The sequence below is a fragment of the Crocodylus porosus genome, unplaced genomic scaffold (assembly GCF_001723895.1).
Source record: "Crocodylus porosus isolate Cpor-Errol unplaced genomic scaffold, CroPor_comp1, whole genome shotgun sequence".
NCBI lineage: Eukaryota > Metazoa > Chordata > Crocodylia > Crocodylidae > Crocodylus > Crocodylus porosus.
This window is the reverse complement of record NW_017728906.1, coordinates 91,814,340-91,830,481: the sequence shown is the minus strand read 5'-3', so window position 1 is coordinate 91,830,481 and position 16,142 is coordinate 91,814,340. Positions and strand designations below refer to the sequence as shown.

General features: G+C 40.7%; 1 protein-coding gene across 1 annotated transcript in view; it reads right to left on the bottom strand.

The window, feature by feature from the left end:
- The window catches only part of SH3RF3 (SH3 domain containing ring finger 3), a gene marked incomplete at its 5' end in the record, with an annotated part of 378,862 nt that overhangs the window by 57,032 nt on the left and 305,688 nt on the right, over positions 1-16,142 (bottom strand). The window contains 3 exons of the mRNA XM_019528481.1: positions 2,897-3,147; positions 6,746-6,916; positions 13,846-13,946. Coding sequence (XP_019384026.1) covers positions 2,897-3,147; positions 6,746-6,916; positions 13,846-13,946 — 523 coding nt within the window. The remainder of the gene's footprint in view (positions 1-2,896; positions 3,148-6,745; positions 6,917-13,845; positions 13,947-16,142) is intronic.

The window sequence follows — 16,142 nt, the reverse complement described above, 5'->3', positions numbered from 1 at the left end:
CAGCCTTGGCTTTCCTGATTTGCTCTCTGCAGGTCTGGACCAGAGCAGAGTATTCCCTCTTGGTGGTGGTTCCACTCCTCCATCCTTTGTTGGTCTTCCTTTTAAGGTGCAGGAGGTCTGCCAGTTCCCTGGAGAGCCAAGGGGGCTGCTGTGCCCTTTTGCTGCCTTTCCTTCGAGACGGGATGGACTTTGCTTGCACATCCAGGATTGCTCCCTTGAGGAGAAACCACGCATCCTAAACACCTCTCTCCTTTGGGTTGTGGCCCTTTAGGGCCTCTCTGACAAGCCTCCTTAGCTTGCCAAAGTCAGCTTTCCTGAAGTCAAGGACTTCTGTATTACTGACTGACTTGCCACTTCTGTATTACTGACTGACTGCCAGCTTTATGGCAAATGGTGAAGGTGATCAGCTCATGGTCACTGTCACCCAGCTTCCCTTCAATCATTAGGTCACTGATTAGGTCATCCCCAGTTGCCAGTATGAGGTCGAGCAGCGCTCTACCTCTTGTTGGCCCATAGATTTCCTGTGTCAGATAGAGGTCATCCACGCATGAGAGAAAGCTTTGCGACTGCTTGGATTTGGCTGAGCGCTCCTCCCACAAGATGTCTGAGTAGTTAAAGTCTTCCATAACAACCATACACTGGAAGCATGAGGCCTCAGCCAATTTCCTGGTGAACTCCTGGTCAAGGTCTTAACCCTGGGTAGGGGGTCTGTAGCAGTTGAACTGCAGTTGTGCCAGCAGCTCTGCTATTACTCCAGCTAATTTCCTAAGTACCCTAGGATGAAGATCATCAGGACCTGTTGACTTAAATACATTCAACTCTTCCAGGTGCCCCTTTACTAGTCAGCATGAACAGTTGGTGGATTGGTATCTATACTGGGCTTACCTAAGGTCCCAATGGGATGCATATTTGTATTCATGTCCAGGAACACAGATGCAAAGAAATCATTTAGAAGCTCCGCTTTGGCCATCCTATCTGTTACCAGTTGCCCTAGTTCATCCTGACAGGGCCCTAAGTTACCCTGCACCTTCTTTTTGCTTCCTATGTACTTAAAGAATGACTTTTTTTTATCCTTAACTTTTGCTGCCAGCCTAATCTCCATTTCTGCTTTTGGCTGTCTTCACTGTTTCCCTGCATGCTCCTTGGTATATTTGTAACACAACAGAAGTACAATGGATATAAACTGCTTTCAAATGGCCCAAACTGGTTTAAGATAAAACTGGATGGATGTAGTATCAGACTTAACTGATTTAGGTTAAAACAGTTTTTTGTCCTAGGTCCTTTCCAGATTCAAGTCTTCAAGCATCCCAGGTTGCTTTGCACCTCCCCTACAAAACCCCCCTTGCAGAGTGGGTAGGCTAGCCTTGGCCCAAGCTGTTTACTCCAGCCCAGCAGGGAGTCATGCTCTAGCGCCCCCCAATTTCTGGCCTGGGCTGATGTAGGCATGTGGCTGCATTTCCACAATCAAAAGTGAATATCTGTTCACTTGCTTATTGGTTCAGTCTACACAGCTTAGACTAACCTGCACAGATTGAATCAATTCAGCCTCTGGCTTTTAGACTTAGCCTTAAAGTTTCTATTTTAGAGTGACATCTATATATGTAAAGACATGCCATTATGCATTACAGTCAGAGAAAAGGGGAGGAAGACTGTACAAGAGTTTTTTCAAGAAAATAATTTAGTTCCAGGTACATTTCATTGTGTGTTTTTCATTTGGCCTGGGCTACTGCAGGAGGGCAGACAAGATGATTATAATGATCCCTTCTGTCCTTAGAATCTATGATTTCTATTGTTGCACAACCTATGGCGCAAGTGTCGCAAGTGGTACAGGCAACCTGTGTGTGTGGCATGCAACAGATTGGGGAGGGGACAAGCAGCACAGTAGCATTTAGGGCAGGGAGCCAAAAACAGAGCAGGAGATCAGGCAGGGACCACGGGGAAGGGAGAAGAAAGTAGAGGAGGGGATTGGACAGGAAGCACAGAATAAGAAGCAGAGACAACAGCAGATCAGTCAGAAGGGGATCAAAGTGGCACTTGAAGAGGGTGCAAGGCCAACATGTGGTATGTCTGCCAAAAGGTCCCCACTGTTGTACAATATTTTATCTTACCGGCTTTTCTGTTTCTAGGACTGTCAGTTCTAAGCAGTCCTAATGCTTCCTTATCTCAGTCTTTGCAATGGCAACAGTTCAAGTCACGGTCAAACATTATATGCCAAGAGGTTTAAAATTTTTGCCATAAAGACTCACCATGTAATTTATTTTTAATTCAATCAGCCTTACGGCTGTCTGGTATCAAAAAGAAGCAGAATACATTCTGCTCCAGAAACCTGTGCTTTACATCAAAAAGAAAACCTGGAAACAATGGTGACCCCCTGGTGTGCTAAGCTCCTATTCACATTTCAAAAAAGATGGCTGTATTTTTCAGATCTTTTGCTTTATTGCCAGTGCTAAGTCCTGTTCTGACTAATAAATACCTTTCATCCCTGAAGCCCAACAAAATGCTTCTTAATTTTAAGTCATGAATTACTTGCTGTGTGATATGAGCAGTATTTTTGCCATCAATATGCTAAGTGGACTTCAAAATGTTGGTCTTAGTATGCAGGACATTTTATTCTAAAAAATAAATTGTATAAATATTTGTAAACACTATAATCCATTTCAGCTGTGGCAACAGAACAGTCTGATAAACACAACAGTATTCCCAGAGATCAATAGAAGTCCGTAAATATTACAAGCAAATAAAACATATCCTATTTCATGTTGCCTTAGGTTTGACTAAAGTAAAGGCTCGCACAAGGAAACCTACAGAGACAAGAAGATTCCAGTGGCCTATGCATGAAGGATCCAATGTCAAATTCTGAAACGATAAGGCAAGAAGCATTAGGGACCATACATACCCATCTGCATGGCATTGCGAGGCTGGCTGGCCGTTGGCTGAGCTGAATACCTCAAACAGTTATTTGTCTGAGGAGAGGCTGTCTGTAGCTGAGGATGAGTCTGAGGTGCAGTGATTGGAACAACTGGTCTGACAGCAGTGGCTGTGTTTGTAAGACTTGCACCTCCTGGATGAACAGCTCCTGGGTTTCCTTTTGGTGCCTGAGACCCTCCTGCTATACTGTTCCTGGGTTGGCTAGCTCCTGCAGGCACTCTGTGAACAAATGAAATACAACATGAAAACTCTGTTAAGCCACTTGGATAACTATGTCTTACATCTGTTGCAGTGATCAATGCCATAAACTACAGGAAAAGCTTGAAGCTAAATATGATACCAATTAATGTATTGACATAAAATGAAGGTTAAACTGATGTGTTATTTTATTTCTATTTTCTATAAAGATAATGCATTTTTTGAAACTTTGCATTTTGCTTTCTCAAGTTCGATTGTTCCGTTACAAGTGGCATTAAAACCAGAGAGATGGCCTTAACTAGAACTTCTGCTTTAATTTATTTCAATAGACATCTTAATTCAAATGAAACAGATGTCTCAAATGCTATTTTGTATCTCTAGGCCAGTGGTTTCAAACTCTGACAGATTGCACACCAGCAATTTAAAATGATACAACCTTAAGTACCACCAGCAAATTTTTGTCATATAAAGTAATTACAATAAATCTGTTAATGCATACCACTGACAGGTTGTCTCAGTACCAATGGTGGTACCTGTACCACAGATTGGGAACCACTGCTTTAGGCTGTTTTGTGGGTGAGAATGGAACAGGAATTAAAATAAGCCTATGGTTTGTCTTCTACATAAATGCATGGGGGGGGAGATGAAGAGCCCCACCTCCCTACATTATGCTGCGGTATTCAGGTTTCAACATCATGTTTCTAGTGAGGACCCTCTAAAACAGATATTGGGGCCTCTGGGTTTGGTTTTTCACATGAACTATTCAACTAACTTTAGTTCAGACATGTGACAAGGGAGCTCGGAGGATGAGTGTTCTCAACTGACATCACTTGATGGGAAATACTGTGAAACATGAATGAACAAACAAAACAGAACCAAATAAACAGCTCCCAGCCCTGGCAGCTCTCCCATGGTGTGTACATTTTCCTTCTTTCAATTTGCTTGCTCTGGGGAGATCTCTTACCCATGGGCAATCAGGGAGAAGGAACTGTAGGATCTAGGTTGTCTCCTTGCTCAGCCAGCTCAGTAGAGATCTATTCTTTTGTCAGCCACATCTCATTCCTTCCCTCCACCAAGCTTGCAGTTTTGCAGTCACCAGAGGAGTAGGAAATGCCACACAGAACCCACCCCCTGGGCTGTAAAGTTATGTGGACATTAATGCTGTATTCACCACTGAGATATGCAAATGTTCACCACTTCCATTTCACCATTTCAACTGTTGGGAAATGAAGTGGGCAGCGCCAAGTATTATTCTGCTGTCCTTTGTCTCCCCTGTCTCCTTCCCTATGCTTAGAGCTGTAATAGAAGGAGGGAAAAGAAAGCAGAGGAGGGAAAATGAGGGGGAAGAGATGCAGGAGGGGTAAGAGAGTGAATGGGACTGAAGGAAAGGGAGGGGAGAGCAGGAAATAAAGATGCCACCAGTCTAAGAGGTTGGGAGTTGGACAGGTGAATCTAGTCAAGAAGAAAAACAGTGATGTGATGCAGCAGAAAGGTGGGAAGGGTGCGGAAGCACTGAACATACAAATTAGATGGCGAGTAAAGGCCAAACCATAAAATAACATAAATCTTAAAGGAGGAGTTCACAGGGGAGAGACCCAAAGAATGAAAAAATACATTTAAGAAAAATGATATTGCATCTGACAGAAAGAATGAACACAAACACTCACTGAACAACTCAACAAGATCCAGGCAAGAGGACAGACTATTAGGAGAGAAATAAGAGAGAAGGAAGGAAATAATACAGAGACCTTGTAACTTCATCCCTGTGCCTCTTAAGTTTGCCTTATTTCTGTTGTTCGGGATTTATTTTAATGGTGATTTGACTTTTCTTTTTTTTTTCACTGGAAAAACTGGACTATTCCCTGCCCGTCCCCCAGCCCCAACTCCGGGCAGGAAGGGGTGACGCACTCTGGATGCTGCGTGTCACCCTCAATTACATTCTGAAGAGCTGACAGGTGAGAAATGAACGTCCATGAGAACTGGCAAAGTCACAGGCAGCAGATTGGATTTGCCACTACAGCAAGATGCAATATATACCCACAATATATGTACCGAGAAGCCCTATACCCCAAGTAGGGCCTTACTCACACTGACACATACAGGTTTAAAAACACCCTTGGGACTTTCCCCAGGAGCCCTGCCAGCAGGGGGAGCCTGAGAGATGTTTGAAACTGCTACATTTTTTGTGTCCCCAGAATTCGCCTTCTTCCTAGCCAGCCTTGTCCCGGCTCCCCAAATTCTGTGTTTCAGCATTTCCCTTGGGATGGACTTTGATCTGCTGGAAACTCACACAGGTATTCTGCCAGTACATGAATCAGTCCTAGCATGCTTAAATTCTGTGCTGCTGATATTTAATTGCTTTGGAGTTGTGGGGGGAGGTAGAAGGCAAGGCAAATGTCATCTTTTATTTTGCTGATGCTGGAAAGGGGAACAGAGTCATTTGAAGGCTGTGACAAAGGAGAAATTTTGTTACTGTCACGTTGTTCTTGTTTTCCCTTCAGGTGCTTTGTACGTGAGCAGAATGTTTTAATTACACATTTGTTTCTAATGGATCATAAAATTAGTCATAAAACAATTCTCAAGCTCGTAGGAAGCAGCTTTGCCCTTTAGCGCTTCTCAGCATCTTGTTCAAGCTTCCATATGCTTCAGTTTGGAAAGCTTTGGATCACCAATACCGTTGTCATGAACCTTTTTTTTTATTGGTTAAGAGGTAAAGAGTCAAGTGTTAGATGCAGCCAAATTACTATATAAAATTTAGGTGAATAAAATCTAAGTTTACGAACAAAACAATTAAAGCATTCATTAGCTATAGAGTTGATGCTTTTTGGGCTGCAATGCAACTTGAAAACTGTCAGCCAGACTGCAGGTGGGGCAAGGTGAAAACAAGGTTACATTTCCTATGTCTCTCTTTCCAGTATATGTTTGTCTTCAGTTTTGTCTATACCGCAAATGATATACTACACGTGAACTGGAGATGGACTAAATCAGAAACCATTTATCAGACCATTCTCAAAACTTTAGAGTTGTCAGTTAAATGGGATCTAGATAAGAAATATTCGACACTGGTTTTGCAAAACTAAAGTCCCCTTTTTTTTCCTTTTTCCTCATCTCCTTCTGTATCTGCAGCAGAGATAACTAATCAGGAATCTTTTATCAAAGTCAGCTTCCACATCTGAAGTGTGAAGGTTTAAAAATTAAATCTCAATCCAAACAAGCTGGCATTTTTGATTTTACAAGACCAAAATATAAACAATGTGAAGTTGCAAAACAAACCACAACCAGTCCTTTTTTCACTCATCTCTATTTTAAATTGCTTTGGTTCCTTTTTTAGATATGAATTCCATAGCCAACTAGCTATTTAAAACAATGGGCTATGCACTGCTGATCAACCACAAGCATAGTCATTTAAAATTATCAGCAATGTCTCCTGAAACAATGATTAATTCTTAAACCAAAATCAATGAACCAAGATACCAGGGATACCTCAAAGAAAGATTTTTGTGGACGAGCATGTCATTTACAAACGAATCTGCCCCTTCTTCAATCTTCTTTACCTGCAACCTCCTGCCCCTTCCCCCATGAATTGCTAAACCAGAAATCTCTGGGCAGCAGTCCTCACCTGGAAACTGGAGTTACATAGTTGCCTGGAAAGACTCCAGACATCCCAGTCCTCAGAGATGTCCCCTTGAACCAGCCATCCTGACACTTCTCTATGACCCGATACATTTCGCCTTTACGGAGCTCCAGCTCGTCATTCTTCTGAGGCTTGTATGCATACAGAGCTAAATAGCTGCAGGGAAAAGTTCACATGCACAGAGAAAAGAGATGATGCTAGAAAAAGTGTCAATCAGATTCTGATTTCAGTCTTATAGTGCAGAAAGTGCTGTGATATGTATGCTGCCTAGGAATGACTGAGACACATAATTAAAATCCATACAGAATAATGAATGGTATTGGAGCAGGGCAACTGACCACTACTATTCATCCTCACTCCTAAAGTGATAAAAGGGGACTACCAAGGATTAAAAAGCAGTAATTCTGAACTTGATTGAACTAATATGTTCCTCCCAGTTAGTCAGTGAAACTCATTACCACAAGACAGCACTGAAGCCAAGGGCTTAGCATTAGGTATAGGACTGGACATGTGTATGGATAGAGAGACTATCTAGAATTACAATATTAAGAAATTTTTAAAAGCCTGGTATTTGAAGGGATTTATGTCCTCATGCTTCCGGGCAAGAGCCAACCCCTGACCATTTAGGTTAGGAAATTTCTCTTAAAGGAATTTTTACAAATCTCTCCTGAAGAATTTTCTATACCTTCCTCTAAGTATCTTGAAGTGATCAGCATCATTAAAAAAAAACCCCAAAACCCTCCCAGCCCAAACCACCACCAGGCTAAACAGACTATTGGTCTTATCCAGTATTATGTTTTAACTCCCCTATTCACGTGAATAGGACAATCCTCATCTTAAAAACTAGCATGAGGCACAAGTCATGAAGTTCTTACTAAGGCAAAAGTCCCATTTAAAATTAATACGAGTTTTGTCTTTAGTAACAACTAGAATTTGACCCTAGTGTAAAGCTATTTAGTATGCTTATAACCACTTATTTGTGATACCAATATGCAAAACTTTCAATATATTTTATTACAGTTTTATTTATTCCTTTTATTTAGGACCTTCCTTTTCATCTTTCTTTTGTTCTTCCTCCATTACTTCAGGGCCTTGTCTCATGTTATAAAGTGACTGCAACTTCTTTCCTCTGAAGGTAGCTCAGACTCTTTGGAGAGATGCTTGTTAAAAATTAAGAATGATCATTTGTACACTGGGGAATAGTTATGAAGCTGGTTAAATAATAATAATAATAATAATAATAATAATAAATAGCAAAAGCACCCACACAAAACAACTGTTATCTTGTAGGTATAAGCATTTGACATTTTCCCCTTGCTGTAGATACTAAAAAGGAGATTTCTAATCATTACCAGTTCATGGTTGTTCATGCCCGAGTGTTGATTTACAGCTGTGAAGAAGGACTAGAGTACATGGGTAAACTCTATGAAAATGGTATTTATACCATAACATACAGCACGATACCTACATATTGAGGCAGGGCAAGAAGTTCAATGTGGACCTTGTATCAGAGAAAAATATATAATGAAAACTATAACCAGTGTGATTGTAAGCTTCCGACCCATTAAAACGATGCATGGTTTCTTCCTCTACTCTCCAGGAAATATAATTGAAGAATAAATCCTGTTAGTTTTCCCTATTCTACCCTTTTACGATACCAGTAGATTTTTTATTTTTTATTTTGCAGGCAGTAAATAAACAGCTGTAATGAGCAGAATACAAAATATTTAGTAACAGCTCCTGTGGGCATGCTTAGGTTGATGTGCTTGGCTCCATTTACCATGTGCACAGGGTACAAAGACCTAATCAAATAATTATATTTCATTAGCCAACAGACGGGAGAAACCATTCTGCATATTCTTCGTTCAGTTTTTATAATCAGGTAGCGTTGATAAGGTCTGTTGTTGTTTGCCTGACAGAAAACATGAGGCTGCATATGAACTGAAGAACATTAAAATGCATCTGCCTGACATGAAATAATGCTACATGCATCAATGCTCATCCCTCATCACTGTGCTGTTAGAATACAATGAAAAGTGCTGAGACTGCACAGACTGAGATCAAAAAGAATGGCTTGGATTAGTAATTTTCTAGGTATTAGTTTTACAGTGGGCCATACTCAGAAGTCAGGTGTAAAATGGCATAACAGCCTAATTCAGACTGTCTTAGAACGACTTAACCTTTTTATCAACATAAGGGCACCTATATATGTTCCTGACACTGGATCTGATGCATTCTAGCAGCCTTGCTGTTACATGTATTCAGTGTCCTTGCATTTCAAAATGGCAGCGGAGTGGGCTTTAACTAAAGCTTGTCAAATGAGCTTTAGTTAAAACGCCCCCACTTCCATTTTGAAATGTGGGATGCTGAATACACAAGACACTGCAGGTGTTTTAATTAGAACAGCTCCCAAGAGCCATTCTAATTAACCCTGCCTTCCCCCTGAAGCAGGTGTAAAGCTGCCTTAAGAGAGTCTATACTGGTGTTACTTACCTGCTAAGGCACTGGAATTGGGTAAAGAAGTTTAAGCTAAACCAGGGTTTGGGGTACTTATCTTACACCGTTCTCCAAGGCTAAGTACAGACAGTCAAAAAGCCCAAGGCTGAATTGATTAAATCTTTGCAGGTTTAATCAAAGCTTAGGTTAAATCTAAGCTGCCAAGATTGAACCAATAAGCAAATGAACAGACATTCACTTTTGATTCAGGAAATGCAGCCACATATTTACAATGGCTCAGACCAGAAGCCAGGGGGATGCTACAGCGTAGCTCTCTGGCATGTGGCCAGCATGGGCTGTGTATTCGCTTCCTCTTCCTGCTGCCCCTGAAGTCCCTGGGATTTGCAGTCCAGACTCACAGCAGCAAGACTCTGCAGGGTTGCTCATCACTTCCTCTTTTTGCTTGCAGGTGCCTCTGGAATTTGTAGTCCACAGTCGCAGCACTAAGCAAGCAGGGCAGGGTAGCTCCATATTCAGGGGAAGGGAAGCTTAACTCCCTTTCTGGCCCCAGACCTGAGTAGGGGTTTGCCTGGGAGAACGTGAGAGGGTAGTGAACCAGTCAGCAAGGCCAGTGAGCCAGACTTGCTCTGTGGAGCAGATAAGACAGCCCAGCCCAGCTCAGGGCTGCAAAGCATGCAGGGATGCTGGGGGACTCTGATTTAACTTGAACCAGGAAGAGGTCTGGAAAAGAAGTTTCATAAACCAGTTTGACCTAAACCAGCTAAGTCTGACACTACATTCAATCAAGTTTATCTTAAATCAGTTTCACCCATTTTGAAATTTGTTGACATGCACTGGACTTCTGGTCTTTTACAGGTTTAAACCAATTTCTGGTCACTTAAACCAGTTTATGTGTAACTTCTTTCCCTAGCCCAAGTCTCCTGCTAGTTACACCTCTCTTTTCTGACCCCTGGCCATTTATATTTCACCTGATACAACTCAGACTCAGAGCCAGAGTTGATAAGTGAGTCCAAAGAAGTCTAAGTTAGACATTTGCACTTGCTAAGAGGACTAAAAAGCATATACATTATACCAGATTAGATGTACTCGCTTCTGAATTTGACCCAATCTGCATATAACATACAGGTAAAAATAACATGCACATAAAAAAGGAGTTCTGGTTATTTTTTACCGGTAACAGCACATTTCAAGTGATTCCTTATGTGAACAGATGGTGGGCATTACTTCATCCATAGTCTTATCATATTATTTTTATATATATAGGATCAACTATGTGCAATTTTAAGCAGTGTCTTCTATTGCTTACCCCTGCATGACTCCTCCATACAGCTACTATACCAAAACCTCAAAAGACAAAGTAAGCCCCTGCAACTCCACCTCTTCCCTCCCTACCCCAAATTCTCAAAGATTAATCAATGAAGTGTGGATGTAACATTAAGAATGAAATTAAAATCTCCCAAATGGTGCTGCTGCAGTCCTCCCATTCTCCTTTCTCTTTCTCTTTGCTCACTGTCATCTCTTGATATGCTATAATCATTTTAGAAAACTATGCTGCTCCCAATAAAGTTAATGGGAACTTTGCATTAGATTTTGCAACTTTTCTGCTAATTTCCCTCTTATTTGTTTGGCAGTGTTAACACAGACCTGTGGAGTTGTAAAATAAGATAAGCTTAAAACTAATCTGTATAAGAAGACAGGACTATTTCTAGATCCTCCAACTCCAGTAATCTTGGTTTTGCTAGTGACAGAAACTATGCAACTATTCATGTTGAATATCATTATTTAAATGGTTTCACACTGAACCACGCAGATTTCTTTCATGCCCAGGTTACCTGATTACTTGATGTTTAAGTAATCCGCTGGTTTCCTCATCTTTATTTGCTATGGAATTGCCAGAAGGAGCACTAAGAAAAGTTTTGAGTTTGACACTATGTCCAACCTAAGCAAATACTGCAAACTGTTGTCAGCAGGGATAGACTCAAAGCATCAAAGAGTGTTAATCCCTCCTTCTATCGGGGTCTAACAATACTTCCTGAATGTGGCTGACAACATCCAGACTATTGGGGCAACTGCATTCAACATTTGTTGACTAGGAGAAAGCATAAGAGAGTCACACCTATTGTCAAACAGCTGAATACAATTCTACTGCAGCCAGCTTAGCTCAGGAGCAGTAGATTCCATGTTCTTTTTTTTCTTTCTGGGAGTCACGACAGACAATCAAGACTAGATGCTTTGTTTCCTAAGACCAGTTGTATTTGAATCAGAAAACCTATGGATTGCCTGCTTCTCATCATTGTCTAGTTTTTAGATGTTAAAAAATTCACTAGCTAGCACTGCATGGCTAAGAGGAAAGTGTGAAAACCCTCAACCTCACTAAATGGAACAAAACGCTGTATCAGGCAGTGTCACAATAGTGATACAATGTGTTAGAGAGAAGGACCCTAGAGTAAATGACTGCAAACTGTTTTGCCTCAAACGGCCTCTACCAGAAATTCCAGCCTTAAAGGCAGGTTATGGCTGAAAAGAGTTGGCTGTGACTAATTATAACCTAGAATCTGTAGTGCTCTATTTAAGGGTCTCTCTGCAATCCCCTTTTGAGGATGTAACCTGGCTTGTAAGTATAAAATGAAAGTCAGGGTCATGAAGCACATGTATATACTTCTGTTTTTTTCTAATTATTTTTAATATAATTAAAAAATGGCCTGATTGCAGTACATAGGCACATGGCAATATTGAAGTTTATTAGTTCTTCATATGGAGGGAGTGGTTTGCTTGTTGCTTAATTAATCAGACTTTTAAAGTGAATGTAGTACTTATGGTAGATACCAATGCCACAGAAATGGTATATTCTGTAAGTCATCTGCCAGCACTATGGGTGCTTATACACGTGCTCCACCGCATTTTAATTAGAACATGTTGGAGCAGACTCAATTAGAACACTCCAGACTGGATTAGAATACTTAAATTAGAACACTTCAGCGTACCTCACTGTCACATGTATTCAGCATCCTGCATTTCAAAACTGATCGAATGAGCTTTAGTTAAAGTGCCCCCATGGCCATTTTGAAACACAGGACGCTGAATACATGTGACACTGCAGGTGTTTTAATTAGAGCAGCTGTCCAGGAGCCACTCTAATTAAAAACACTTCTGCCACACTGGAGCATGTGTATAGATACCCTATGGGACAAATCCAGGAAGAGAGACATTGTTAGCAATGTTTGTCTGAAGTCCTAGGCCCCAGCATTCAACCTGATCAGCAGATCAGTGGTGTCCCTCCAAAGACAAAAGGAGAAAAATCCAGTCACCAAACCTGTAGAACAACAACAGAGAAGCTCTGCAGAGGGTCAGAGCCTTAGTCTGACCTCTCCAGAGGTGATAAGGATCAAAATACCTAGGAGACAATGGATCTGTTGGTCAGTACTTCGATTATTTCGGGCGGAGGCCACTTACTGAGTTTTGGCAAGCCATCAAGGACCGCATGACAGGCAGCCAGGGGCAGATAAATATTAATTTTCTGATTTTTGTAGGGGCCCTGGGGGCTGGATAGAATGGCTTGGCAGGCTGCATCCAGTCCACAGGCCACATTTTGCCCACCCCGGCCTAGTATCATGCAGAGATCCCCTTAAAGCTGGGCCCTAGGCACTGTGGAAGGCATTGTAGCTTTCTGCACAGTCCTGCCACCCCTGGCAGAACAGAACCACAATCTGGTCGGTCCTAAGCAGTGGAAAAAGTAAGGGAAAGATTTGCCTCAGTGTATATGTAATCGCATCATTATCACAGGAACTTCATGGTATGACTGCAGGGAAGGTTGTGATCCTTTTACCAGAACCTCTGAACAGTGGGAGAGTGTGCTGTGCCCTCTGAGCTTTAGTGCCTGACTTTAGCTGAGCGGGATGATTAAGAGCTGATCTTTTATGATTGGCTCTCAATTCTCTATTCTGTTTATAGCAGATCCGTCACCTTGCTTTAAGTTTTATGTGTGAATTTCAGATATTATTTTAGGATGTAATACATCTGTGCATAAAGTTCCATTGTTTTTTTAAATACCTATTTGATTGGAAGAAGGGGTTCAGTAGTTTAACTAGACAGGAACCAAGTTTTAGCCACTGGGCTAAAAAAAATGTACTATAATGGATTCTATCACTCTCTGCCCTATCTCATGAACCTTCTGTTCTTGCAAATACTATTTAATAAGCATATATTCTTACTATGTCCTTGTATTTAAAACATTCATTTGATGCCTTTGTTTATGGTACTGAAAAAATGTAATTGGGTTGTTTGTATGGTTAATGATAATTGTCTCAGGTGTTCAATTGTAGGGGAGTTCACCTTCATAAAAGCTTTATTTAAGGGAGCAGATTTTCTGTAGCTGATAGGCACTCTCTTTGCTTTGAAATGATTCATATGGCTGTAATAAATATTCTAGAAGTCTAAAAGGGCTATGTATGGAAAGGCGACCTGGCCTTTCACTGTTCATTTTTCAGTTTCAGCAGAGGTTGGGTCATGTCTGAGACTGAGATAACTATTCTGAAATCAGCTGTTTCAAATTATACACACACACACACACACACACACACACGATTTACAAAATGCTCGCCTGTGATTAAGATTAGCTGGCTGCTTACATATTGAGGGGGAGCTGGACCTTTGGCGGTGTTCCCTGATCTCCAATTATTGCACTTGTTCTGGGTCCAGCCACTGTAGCTGTTCCAATTGAAGAGGAATCCTGAAATCATAAAAAAAAAAAATCAGAAGTAATAAATGAAAGACACTATTTATTTCCTAAAACAGAACAGGGTGTGGGGCAGGAATGGTCTCTGTGGGGAACATATCCTTTGTTATTTTCAAATCAAAGCATATTTCTCAAATTTGTTACCTTATTTATACTTTATAACAAACTGATTTTTTAGGCTCAGAAATTCCAAGAATGCAATTCTGGCACACGGGACAGTAGCTATATTAGCTCCATTTCCACATCACGTCAAAACAGTTCAGTTGTAACTTGCATATGAACCTTAAAATACTTAGAAAGCAAATCTACTTGGTTAGCTTATAGAATGGATTCAATGTGGATGCTCCTGCGGTATTGCATGCTTTGATAAAAGGAACTCAGTAGGAAAGTAATTTTATATTCATATTTTATCCTTAACATTTTCCTTAATAATTCACAGGCTTGGTGAAAAATAGATAAATATTCACCCTCATATGAACTTTGTTATTTATGGTCAAGAACATTTAACTCCTTAACTAACAGGAGACGGTGTGTTGCCAAATGGCTAAACAGCACATATTGGGATTTAGGAGACTTGTGTTCCACACCATTTTCAGTAATTGGTCTGCCAGGTAAACATGGACAAATGAGTCAACTCTGTGAGTCTCAGTTTTCCTGGCTGTAAAATGGAAACAATGCTACTGACCTACCTGGTTAGTGCTTTGAGATTTATTCATAAAACAGGATAAGATTTCTTGTTAAGTTCTAATTATAATAATTCACACTTCTTAATTTATCTTGTGTTTAGTCATGGCTCCCGAAACATTATAATTTAAGAAAGTATATATAAAGGGCTTATTCTTCCTGTAACAGCAATGCATTCACTGCCTCTGAAATGATGCTGTTTAGTTTTACTAAAATGCTAAATAGTTCAAGAATAGGAAGTGAAGAATACTTACCCTGTTGAATTAGGAATGGAATTTAGGCAGAATGAAAATAATTACACAAGCCAGAATTTAGCCAGGATACTGGCGCTAACACCAGTGATCTTCTTAAAAGCAAATGACCTTCATTAATTACAACTGGTCAACAACTCTGGTCAAGAACACACCAAACTGTAGCACTGATTCAATAGTGCTCGCTATTGAACTACCAATAGGATCATGAGTTTTCCTTGAAGGCCTCCCACAGCAGGAAGTTGAAGTTTACACTCAAAGCAAAGGCCTAGTTTAGGGAAAAATGAAAAGAAAACAAAACCATTTCTCCCCCCAGTGAAACCCACTGAAAGTGATAGGGCTGTATGTTGATGAAAAAATAATCTGAAGTCATGAGCTGAACCCCATGACTCAAAGTAAGGTTTATTTGCAAGATCAGTAGGGGAAAAAGGGGAATAACCTCTTGAAGGAGGCTTTCCTCATTCTCCCTCTTTGCAGCAGCAGCAGCTTCAGCATTTTGGGGAAGGGTAAGTAGAGGATTACAGCAGGAGCCCTGAAGAAATCCATTGGTTCCTAAATAGAACCATTTCTCTCCACCATTTTGGGCCAGTCAGCTCCTACATTTCCACCCTTGAGATTTGCAGCTTTTTTGGGATTGAGTTTTTGAAAGAAACAGTGCTGTGGTCCCATTGGCTGGGACCATTAGGGGTGGACAGCAGCTCTATAAGTAGAAAGAAAATTGAGAGCTACTCCCCTGGTTAGTTACATTACTAAAATCATTAGCTTATTAAATCAGACTTCATGTCTCATTGTTCTTCCTGTATGTCTGAAACAATGGGATTTTAGGTCTAAGCCAAAGTTATATTTGAGTTGAAGAAACTGTATTATAAGTGGTGCAATCTACAAATACAGAATCAAGCGTGACTTTTAGATCCCAGCTTCGGTCTCCAGGCCTGGCAATTAGGACCCCACTCTCACACAGCCCTTTTCACTTATAAACAAACAAGGTACCCCAAAATGCAATTTAAGAAAATTAGTATTCTGACTGGAACTGCGCATCAAATTTCTGGGATTTGGACAGATTACAACACTGAAGTTATCAAGATGCAAAATAGCTTTTTGTGTTACAGCACACTGAACACATCATATGATAACTTGGGTCTTAAAGAAGATACCCCTAAATATTTCCCAACAAATCCAGTAACACACCCATTACTCTGTACAAAACTAGAAATCACACCTTTAACTGCATTAAAGGCTCACTGAAGACAGCATT